Below are 12,152 nucleotides of genomic sequence, written 5' to 3' on the forward strand. Positions count from 1 at the left end.
GGCAGAAATGACAAAATAGGTGTGTCAAATGTTCTGCATTTCTGGTTAACACTAGAGGAAAGTGTTTGGGGGGCAAGCAGTTCCACATTTTACTCATAATCCATAAATATGTGAACAGCAGTGTTGGGAAGGTTACTTTTAAAATGTATTCCACTACAGATTACAGAATACATGCCCCAAAATGTATTTTGTCAATGAGAGTAATATATTCTGAATACTTTGGATTACTTAATTACTTAATTTATTATCGTGCTTTTTACAATTTATGAATGTTCTATTGCTGTGTGATTGATTACTATTACTGTAGGCTACTCGCAATACCAATAGCAACTAGATTTTTAAATCTTAATATGAAATGAGTAACAGTAGGGCGGACATTAGGTAAGGCTGCACTTTTTGCAGCGATCTTGTATAGAAAACTATTCCGCGCGTGTATAAAATAGGTCCGCGGCTCCGAACCGTAGTAAAGGGACCTCTGGCTAATACGTCCGGTTCCGTGTCGGGCTCGTAGCCGAAAACTAGCTTTACTTTGTTGTCTAGGTTCGCTTTTCTAGTGAGACACAGAGAGAGACTGCTCCAACTGAACTTATTGTTTCGGAGGAAAACACGAACACAGTGTACAGTCGAGTCTTAATAGCTTACTTAAAACTGGGCTCGTCAGGCTCTCTTTTTGGCTGCAGTGGTTATTATTATATTTACATGCTTCCAGCTCCCGTTTCTGCTCGGTGACAACTCGTACTTTTCCACGTCATTATGAGACGCGAGATTGAGACAGGCATTTGAGTCTCTTAATGCGTGTTTTGTTTGGGTTTCCACTGGCGTGGAATTACCAAAAATAGAGAGGGCATAGCCTAACATATGAAACAGGAAAAGACTTCTGTGTAATCCCTTCTTTTCAACAAAGTAACTGTATTCTAAATACCACCCTTTTAAACAGTAACTGTAACGGAATACAGTTGCTCATATTTTGTATTTTAAATACGTAACGGTGGTACATGTATTCCATTACTCCCCAACACTGGTGAACAGTGACACTTCTGAGAATTACACACATTTTCATACATGGTCCCACGTTTTCAAAGGCTCATAAGTAAATGGACAATTGACAGCCAGTTAGTCATATGATGCATGTTGCTTCAGGCAGGTGCTGCCTCAAATGGATTTTTATCTAGGAATAAAAGAAACAATCCTTATATTTATGCTATGTATATGTCTTAAAATGGCTGCAATTCCTAAACAATTCATGCAAACTCTTTCTCTTAAAATCCAAAGTGGTGGTGTACAGAGGAAGAACTGAATGAACAAATAGTGCCTTTGTCCAACGTGTTATGGAGCTAGCTGTATACATTTAACTACAATTAAGTCATAACAGCCACACAATTGTTTTTCATGACTAGCCTTATATATTTCAGGACAACTTTCTTTGGACAGTTTTTATATTTGGTATCACTTCTTTATGGGTGCACAGCTACATCGAGTGCCATTAATGAGACGCCTTGGTTGAAGTTGAAAAGCTGTGAAACAACAGAGCAACAATCTGTTTAAAATTCTCAAGCTGTCAAAATCTCACTCTTCATTAACTGTTCCTGCATTTATATTTTATTATGTAGACATTACCATGTGTGGTCCCCCCCCCCCTCCCCCCTCTATTGTCTTTTGAGGAAACCAGAATAAATAGTTAAAAGATTTAAGGTCTGGCGAGTCTTTGCCTCTGGGCTAAGTATGCTCACGGGGCTCTGAGGATCCCTCTAGTGCAGGGGTCGGCAACCTGCGGCTTTTTAGTCCTTATAGTGCGGCTCTGCGTGGTTTGGGAAAATAAATTATAAGTATTTAGCTGAAGTGTACTTTATTTATGTTAGTTCTTTTTTTTAACTTAGTTTTTTTAACTTGTAGTTCTAAATTGGAAGATTATTGTGATATTGACATATAAAAATAAAATTATATTTTATTATTTTTTCATTGCTCAAAATAAGTGTCACACTCGCGGAAGCCGCCAAACGCCGTGCATTTATCAAGACTTTCAACCCCAGGTAGGCCAATTATGGATCTTCGGATCCACATTATGTCAGCAGCTATTCTCCTCTGTGAACTTTGTTAAAAACAAACACCGCTCACGCCTCACAGACGACAGCTTACAGTCCTGCGTAAAGATAAAAGTGACTTCGTACAGCCCCAATTTGCAGACGCTGTGCGCAGAGGTTCAGGCACAGAAGTCCCATTGTAAACATACCACAGCAGACCTGACGATGTTTGCATGAACATGCTTTTCAGCATCTCTTTATTGACCACTTTTCACACACGGTTGCTGTGCGCACACAGCTGGCTGTAGCTTTTCAGCTCACAGCCCGACACATACCAACAACAGCATAGATGGCACAGACGTTAAGGCGGCGAGGCGTGATTGCGGGTGCCGCTCAGGTGCGTCCGCCTCCTCTGCAGCGGCGTTGCAGACGACGTCCCGCCACACACATTAACCAGGTAAAATACATATTTAGGCAGAATTTTGCAAATATCTATTTTTCATTTTTTAGCAGCATAGTGCTTTTTTCCCAGTTATTTTTTAAAAGTCAGGTCAAGGCTCCAAAAGCACAAAGGCGATATAAGGGTGGCAGCACAACAGTTTTTGTTTGCTACATGGATCATTTTAGTTCAGCTGTGTGTCTTTCCTTTTGTTATATTTCTTTAAGAGTTCAAAATGTGTTAAATACATAAATAAAATGTAATTTTCTCTGTAGCACTTCATGGATTTCATAAGCAACACACCTAAAAAACAATATATACAGTGTTATCTTCATTTTAGATGTCAAAAAGTATTTGTGGCTCCCAGTGTTTTCTTTTGCATGGAAACCAGGTCGAAATGGCTCTTTGGGTCTTAAAGGTTGCTGACCCCTGCTCTAGTGTTTGTGCAGTGGAGATCAAAATCTTGGGCTTAGGTGGAAGGCTTTACCTGGCCTACTATTAGTCTTATCTGGTATAGCCACACAACTTGTATACAATAGGCTGCGGTTTAAAAGGGTTGTGTATTATTGACTTCTAAAGCAAACAGCTGAAAAAAAAGAAGAAAAACTGCCAATTAACAGAAAAAACTAGGCTTTGAAACAGATCAACTTGTTTTTTTTTTTAAAAAAAAGAAAAGAAACATGTGATGTGATGTGAAATCAGGTCGCGCTGTGTTAGAGCTCCTCAGCTTCTTCCTGCCCACAGGAGAAGAACGCATTAGAGACGTAGCATTCACCGTGAAGCAAAGTAGCCCAAAAGTGTGTAGCCAAGGCTTTGATGTGGTATTTACAGTAGGCCTATAACCACAACAGTTTTACTGCCAAGTGTTGTCCTAATCAGAAAGACAGCGCATGTCAAATCAAACAGAAGCAGCATGCTGTCTGTATCGTTAGAAGTGCATATATGCAGGAGGGAGAAGAGCTGCTTCACCACTCTGAAAATCCTCCCACAGATTTTTCAGAGCGTCTCCATCTCCCTCCCCCTTCCGTCAGTCTTTCTTGTCTATCCCTCACACATACTGTGACATATTATTAGCACGTACTATAACACGAAGAGGGGGGCGGGACATCCGTGCACACATGTAGAGCTGTGTGTGCACGTCTCAAAGGGGATGATCAATAATGATGACAATAGACTGATCACAAAAGTCTCCCAGCAGCTTTTTTCTAATCTGCAGAAACCGAAAGAGTGAAGACAGAGCCTTTTACAAAATAAGTCCAAATATTATTCTACTTTTTGTGTTTACTCTTGAGGATGACATTTTATTTGTCATTTCGAACAAACAAATTGGCCGTGTGACATAGACCGACCATCAAGGCAATCTACCTCTTCTATGACTGCTTGAAGCAAAGGCCAGGACATTTTGTTATAATGAAAAAAGAAGCTCCCAGCAGTAATTTCATGGCTGCTGAAGCTAGCAATGGGTAGGTGGTAAAATGGCTTTATTCCAGGTTCAGTTAAGAGGACACAGAGAGAGCACGGGGTTTATTGTGTGCTTATTGTGACAGACGATGGCTCTCATATGATGCTTTTTATTTTTTACAGGTGCTTGACTTGTAGTATATCGAAAGGTTACTGAATCACGCAGGTTCCTGGTGCAGGTTGGATTATCTGTATATTGAGATGTCACTTCATGTGCGCAAAATAAAAACGTGAGAAAGAATGCCAGCGTTGTATAGCTTCCTCCATATTTCTTTAATATTATTTTTCTTGTGCATTTTATGGCTTCTCTGATGTGCCCTTTCTTGTCAGTGTGTCCAAGCTGATTTATTCTTCTGATGCATGCATAATTTAGTTTTTATGAAGCCGCCGTGAAGGAGAGGGCCACTAAAGCACAAGAGGTGTATGTGCATGTGTGTGTGTCTGCATAAAGTCTCAGCTGGGTGCAACTGATGTCCTATTATAATGGCTGAGATGAGACCAGAAAGCTGTGGAAGTAAAGTGTGGTCCATGACATAGACATGGTTTCAGTAGAGAACTGGCATTCACACTTATTATCTCACATTGCGAGCGGCGAGTATAAATCAACAGTTGTGGGTGACAATATTGCACTTGACTAGACGTTATTTGTGTGAAATTTGCTTAACAAATTGAAAAGGGAGAGAAACGACTAATGGTGTGTAATCCTGCATGAAAAATATCGCTTAGGCTTCTCCGCACATATGAAAAGCTGAAAAGCTGCACGTAAAACAGCAGCTTCTTGAAGCTAAGAGAGGCTCTAAGTCTTTGTTACTGGGTAAAAATTTCCTAATAACCTTTCAGCGTGGTTTAATTTAAGTGGTCTAAAAGAAAAGTAGACGTCGGCATCTCTTGGATTCCTTTTCAGGTTGACTTGTGGTGGAAGATGTTAGCCAATCACAGGTCTTTCAGAGAGGTTTTGTTCCTTTGGGTTGTTTTTATGATAACCTTTGAACTATAGTTCAAACTATTGCTAAAAAATCCTACATATAACATGTGTTTATATGTGTGGAGCTGCGGTTGTCAAACTGAGTGAGCCACTGCATTCGGGCTATAGATGATGGCTGCAAAAAGTATTTTTAATCTTAAGGAATGTTTTCTTTGTCTTTGTCTTTTTTAAAAATCTTTTTCCAGATCATTGCTGCTTAATATTCAGAATAATAAGCAACAATATTTCATGGTTTTTTTGTGTTGAATCACTGTAGTTTGGACTACACTTTTGCTCTTCTGCTAACGTGTCACATCTCTTAATTTGTTATGCTGTTTACACCAGTGAGAACAATGCCAAACCACTTCAATCAAATTAAAGGCCAGGCTTGATTTGGTTTGCCATCGAAGACATTGCAGGAGAGCAGCGGGAGGCATTTATCGTTTGACTCTTTCAGAGAACAAAGGCAACTGTCTCTGGATAGCCAATTAGAGGGATCGCTGAAGAATAGGGAGCAAGGTTCGCTTTGGTTACAGTACAACCGGCTGTGCATGATTGCTCACCCCATCCACATATCTGTCTTTCTGTCTGTCTGTGTTCTGTAGCTTGGCAGGAAGTAGAGATGAAGCTAACTATGTGCGGTCATCCTCCCATTCAAAAGCCTCCTGGCCTTGTTGGCACATTCCTCAGCCAGTTGTGCCAGGCCAGGAGTTATCTTCTCTGCCTGTTTCACTGTGTCTGTGGGGAGACATAGAAGTTTAATACAAAGCCAAGTGGTCTTCGATCGATGCCTGCAGATTAATAGAATCTGACAGATAATTTTTTTAATCTCATTTTAGTGTGCTTGCAAATATTTTTTACACACAGTTCAGCAAAATTAAACTGCACCAAACCTTTTATGCATAAAAATAACAACCGAACCTGTGACTTAGCTAAAAAGCTAAAATGTGACGTGTGCTGTACTGACGTTCTGCACGTCACACAAGTAGCATGTCAGCACTGTGAGCGTGTCCTCTGTCAGTGTCACTCTTGTTCCAGTCGGTCTTTTTTGTCACATGTAGTCACCATCTTCTGACGGAGATAACAGACCCACCATGCTCCTAAGAACTATCATTCTTTAAAACAAAACCAACCTGTAAACACAAAATGGACATAGTCAGCATGGCCTAGCCCACCTGTTTGCAGCCTGCTTCTTGAATCCTGAGATTAGTTTTTTGACATTATGAGCTACAGATGACTCTTACTGAGAAAATCAGGACACTGCATGTTTATACAGTAGCCAGTTGTCAAATGCAAGGTAACCACACTGTAGTACAGTGTAAAGGATGCCCTGCTTTATCTTCTGTTATCCTCTAAATGGGGGCATAATTTACAAAATTAACATAATTAAATAAGACATGAAATGACCGATGGAGGCCATAAACTCTTCTGGATAATGTTTATTGAGATCATAAATCATGTGAGCTGTTGGGTTATTTTGGTCTTTAGTTTTTTGCAGCCATAGGAGTCACCCCCCTGCTGGCCATTAGACAGAATGCAGCCATTTCCCACATTAGCTTTATTTTAAGTTTTCATCTTTTATAGTCTACGGGTGAGTGGCTTTTTGCTTGGAATCATAGCCTGAAAATTAGCTGACAGTGAACACAGATTTATGAGATTTGTTGTTGTTGTTGTTGTTGTTGTTTTTAAATGTAACATTAATTATCACAAATGTAGGATTTCTCCTTTTCAGTTTTGTACCTCGGATTTTAGTTTGCTGGTTACTTGGTCATTTTGAGTTGGTGTTTCAAGCTGAAAACCAAAAACTGCTAACCACAGTGAACTATAAAACAAATAACTACATCTTTGCATAATTATGTTACATTTTTCCACAGAGGACAATTTTAAAAAAAATCAAGTTATTTGCTTTCCAAACACACAGAAACAAATTATTGCTTCTATTATGGAAATCACAGACTGACTTGTTTGTTTTAGGTTTAGGTTCAGACTGTTGTCTGGGAGACAGCTGTCTGGGTGATAATGAAAGAGCAAGTAACTTTTGTTTAGGAAGTAAATATATTTGTCTTGGGGACAGCTTGTGTGCAGTTCAGCTTCAAATACTGTAAAGTCTCCATATAATCAATCAGAATAAGCTCGTAGACATTTGCATGTTTCATAACAATCCAGTCCCACTGTGGCTGCGGCAAGCTCTAATCAATACTCTGCACGCACCTTATTGGTCCAGATTAGTTTGCTGAAGTGACTCAGCTGTAGTTGGGGTCATTGAAAATATTGGCAGAGTAAATCAAAAACATGCTCTGGGGATATTTTTAAGACTAAAAGCTGGGATACAGCTTCCACCTGGAAGATTTCTGCTCGGAGAACATTTGACTTCTTTGTACTGTAGTGGGGCTGTGACATTGAGCACTATAGTTTCAACTGTCAGCAGTTAAATGATAACAGTAAATAGCTCTGCGCTCCCTGCTTCAGCTGTGTTGGATCATTTTCCATCTAAATGTATCACATTTAGAATATTGATTGGTAGAGAAGATGATGGAAAGAGACAGCGGGATTTTTTTCATCATGTCATCAATGCCTTGGTGTGGTGATAGATATTGCACGAAATGCTAAAATCTTCTGTCTCATCATGATAGATTTCAAGAGGTGGCGGCTCCAGCTCTTGTGACAAAATCTAGCCGGAAGTGAATATCTTGTGTGAATTTTTCTTCACACGTCAAACATAAAAAGTGCCTTCACACTTTCAGAAGACTCGGTCATATTTACGTCATCTTTCATAAATGTTTTATTATTATTTATTTATCTTGTTATCCTGTTGTCTCTCCAGACTGACAAAATAAAGTAATGCAAAAAGGTAGCTCAGTGAATTAAACAGTGTTAGAGCAGGATGACACAGCAGAGATGAAAGAAGAATGAACAGGCAACTGTCCTCCTGATGTCTGAGCTCCTCTCCCATACAGACTGATCAGTTCCAGCTTTGCAACAGTAACTGGTCACAACGGGCCTGTCAAGCTTTGGATTTATAGGTATACAGTGCATCTTAACTGTTTGTGTGTTCATGTCTTTTCAGACAGAGCTTTAGGACAGGATTATCTGCCCTGATTAAGCTGCAGTTGTTAGCATGGCTGGATAACTAGCCTAAGACACTGTACACTCAAAAAACAGATTCAGGTCCTCCTTTCAAAGAACACATGCAAATTATGTTAGTTGTTCACAAATGCAATTAAAAAATACCAAATTAATTTGATTTTCTTTGTGTAAACCTAAAATTATTCAAAACCAGCAGAGGCTGATTCTGAACACAAAATGAATGAGTTTGTTGGGGCACTGGGGGTAGGAGGAGTACATTTTTGCACTTAAGTATTTGTAAACTCAAAGAAATCAATTCAAGCCCCTCTTTAAGCTTAAACATTATTTTTAATCTCATTCAACGCAAATGTAGCACTCCAGCGTTACTGCAATTATTATTCGTGTGGTGAACCTAAATTATTTTCTCTCAAAGCAGTCTTTGTCACAAGAACACAAAGTTATTGAGTTACACAACGGTCCGCCTTCTTTGAAAATTTTGCGCTCTTTCAGGATCACCTAAATGAATCCAGCTGCTCTTGGCCTCTCTGTACTTTTTGGATAAAACTACACCTTCAGGTAAGGTAACATATTATTTTTCCATATATCCAATTGTGTATTTCTTTATCAGCTAAATCTATAATGCTATTTATCATAGAAGCTTGTAACAGTTGTTTTTTGAACTTTTGGTGGTGCTACCATTCTCTTCTCTGCTTGAATACTATTTTTTTTTTTTGACAATATAGCCAGGTCTTTTCAAAAGTGCCTTGTTTTAGAGGAGAAATTGTGTAGCTGCCAACTTTTAAGTCGGAGCGTGTGCTAGCTTATTAGCAGCTAGCCATTGTGCTCAATGAAAGATGATGTCCTATAGCTAACTTCTTTCTTACTGTTTTCTTTTTATAATCTAAAAATGTGGTATTCTGTGTTTATTATTATATGCCATTTTCTAGTAGAAAGTATCGTTTTGAGGTGTCTTTAAAAGCACTACATAGTTTACTGAGGGTGCTACCAAAAGCGAACCATGTGGCCGGAAGAGTAACTGCAGGCAGCACAATGCGCACTCCCATGACGTTCAAACCTATTTATTATTATAAAAGATTTCGGCTACGTCCACACTTACACAGGTATTTTTGAAAACGGAGATTTTCCGTTTTCGTTTTAAAAAATAATCCCGTCCACAGGTAAACGCAAAAATGAAGGAAAACGCTGCTAGGAACATGCCAAAGCAACAGGTGGCGATATATTCCTAAACTCAGCTAAAAACAGTTTAGGTCTTGACAAACTTCACTGATGGTTCAAATGTTTAGCAACTTTCAGTGTGTTGATTCAGCAGTCTGTATTTAAACTTCTAGTTTATTATATTTGTGTATGTTTTATTTCCAGGTGAATGCAGAGTTCCTGCAGATCACTACAAAACCCCTGCAGGCGAAGTTCTTGGCTCAGCTGGACAATTTAACAGACAAGCTGATGCAAATTTTTCAGGGGAGCAAAGGAGCAAAGGGCCAAAAGATCAAGGATATCATGGCGATCAGTAGTTTGGTCGGTACTAATGATAAACCCATCAATTAAATGCAATCAATCAATTCCATTTTTTTCACCATTTTTTTTCCACCCTTGCATTAGTATGATGACATCGACATAAAGAGGGAGCATACTCTTAAAAGCCTGGTGATCTACTTTAATGAAGATCCAGACCTACTGTTCAAGGAGTATCTGGTACGCTTATCACACCTTCTTTTCTAGATTCAATTTGAGTTAGGTTCATCGCACACAAAATCCTCATATATTCAAAAGAGACAATATAATTGTGAAATAGTATTATTCTTAATAGTCATTGTTGAAACTTGCACTGGAGAGCACTTTTTAAGGGGATAGTTTCAGCAAAAATTCAATTGTTCATTCTTTTGGTGCTGCCATGTAGGTATCTACTGCCTCTATAAACACAGTAAATGTGGACAAAACATTCATCCATTTTCTGTCAGTGTTTCAATTCAGTTTATTTATATAGCGGTATATCACAACAACAGTCATCTCAAGGCACTTCAGAAAGTAAACACTCCAGTGGAGTTCAGTTTATTATGCCAATTAGTAAAAAGTCTTCATTATAAGGAACACAGCAGATTGCATCAAGACACTAACTAGTGTCACTGCCATTACAGCAATCTCCTGGTTTCAGGAATAATGTGCATAAAACAAGCTGTTTCAAAAGGTTCCCAATTGTGATGAAATAAGGGAAATTGACCCAGCCCACACACACACACACACTGATAGACACTGGAGGAGCTCCTGCTCTATATCAAGCCCCTCCCAAAGGGAGGTACATAATACCTGAACCCAAACTATTGATAGGAAACAGATTGACGGGTTTTATTTATGTTTGGAGTGTTTATAGAGGCGGTAGAGACCTATGTTTCAGCACAAAAGGATACAAAAGCTGAGTTTTGCATAATATGTCCCCTTCCAAGTGACAGAGCCCTTAAACCTGAAACAACCTGTTTTTCAGACCTCCTCCACTGAGGATGAACGGTTGAGGTCCACTGCAGCAACTGTCACTGTATTTACACCATCAGAAGAGAAGGGATTCAGGAGCCAGAGGATGTTGGAGTTGTCATTGAAGGTACTACAGTTATGAACAACCTCGGTAGTGTCATCATGGCATTCATCGTCCTCTTTGGACTGATTTATGCACTTGATCTGAGCTATCCAAATGACCACAAGTACACTTTTGAGTTCTGTCAGAAGATTTTGATGAATCTGGATGGACAAAGGCTCAGTACAAAGATGCAGCAAATGAAAATGAAGATGTTTGCTTAGGCAAACAAGACCCAGCACAAAAGTTGATTTTGGCCTTTTTATATCTTTTGTTCAAACTGTGACCTTTTTTTCTTTCTTTTTTTTGGCCAAATGGAAGTTGTCTATTTTTGTCTGCTGTTATGTTGTGAGTGATGTGACCTTTAATCTGTACTACTATAGATGGATGAAAAGACTGGGGATTTAGCTCAGAAAAAGTTTCATGGTTGTAACCACCATTTTCTTTTTGATTGCTTTTGGGATTTGCAAAGGTAATAGAAAAATGTTGACAAGTTTTGTGTCTTCCAGTGTTTTAAAGTTGGTCTTCCCGTTCTTATAAGCTTGTAAATGTTTACATGTAATTGGTTTTGGAGAAGTATAGTTGAAAGATTTTTTTTTTTATTAAAATACCTCCCCCTTGGTAACAGAAAAATGTTCGTCATGAAAACACACACACACACACACACACACACACACACACACACACATATATATATATATATATATATATATATATATATATATATATATATATATATATATATATATATATATATATATATATATATATATGTGTGTGTGTGTGTGTGTGTGTATTTATGTATATGTGTGTGTATTTATGTATTGTTGGGTTGTTTCAAATCTTCAGTGACTGCCATACTATGGTGTGAATTGAAATGTTTAGTAGGTTATCATTGTGAATTTGCAAGTGTCACTATAAATATATACAATGATTCTGAAGTGAAATCTGATTTTACAGATTCCAGTTTGTTTTCAGTATTGCCTAGTAGTACAGAGGTGTGTGCTATTCAGATTTGACATTCATTACAAATGTACGTCAGCACTTTTTTGTGAGCACTTTGATTTTTGTTAAGGTTGATTTGACCATGTGACATGTATGTTTATTTACAAAATATTCTGTTTCTGCTTTTAATTCAAGTGAATAAACCTGAGTTGTAAAAACAAATTCATTTTGTCATTATTTTAATAATTAAATTAGTTTTCTGGTAATGAAAATTATGATTTAGTTGAACTCAAAATAATGATTTCAATGCAATGAAAATCTAGCTCAAGCGAATGACATTGTATTGAGTTGGACCAACCAAAACCTTTCACATCATTTTAATGTACTTTTTTTCATTTTAGCAGTATTTACGAAATTGTGTTCTACTGACTCAATTTAATTGAATTGTCATGATGTATGTAGATTAGGTTGGACCAAAATAGATGTATTACGTGGAAAACCTGCCATCAGTCCAATTGAGTTCATCCAATGACTTATTTTTTTGAGTGTAAAAGGCAGAAGAGTTACAGCTAACACCACCCTAAACAGACCCTTATTTGTGGGCTTGGGGGTTACGTTTAAAAAATCCCATTGATGATTTTCACAGAATTGTATTGACACACCTGGAGT

General features: G+C 38.2%; 2 protein-coding genes across 8 annotated transcripts in view; one reads left to right on the plus strand and one right to left on the minus strand.

The window, feature by feature from the left end:
• Positions 1–12,152, minus strand: part of LOC308408256 (glutamate receptor 3) — a 108,494-nt gene that overhangs the window by 59,120 nt on the left and 37,222 nt on the right. The window lies entirely within an intron of this gene.
• Positions 8,189–11,150, plus strand: LOC308408305 (uncharacterized protein; the record flags this gene model as incomplete). The annotated part of the gene is made up of 5 exons (XM_080900508.1): positions 8,189–8,215; positions 8,462–8,527; positions 9,332–9,487; positions 9,572–9,664; positions 10,452–11,150. 5 exons carry the CDS (start codon positions 8,189–8,191, stop codon positions 10,578–10,580), a joined length of 471 nt encoding a protein of 156 aa, XP_080756634.1. The 3' UTR covers positions 10,581–11,150.

Source organism: Rhamphochromis sp. 'chilingali' (assembly GCF_963969265.1).
Source record: "Rhamphochromis sp. 'chilingali' genome assembly, chromosome: 13".
NCBI lineage: Eukaryota > Metazoa > Chordata > Actinopteri > Cichliformes > Cichlidae > Rhamphochromis > Rhamphochromis sp. 'chilingali'.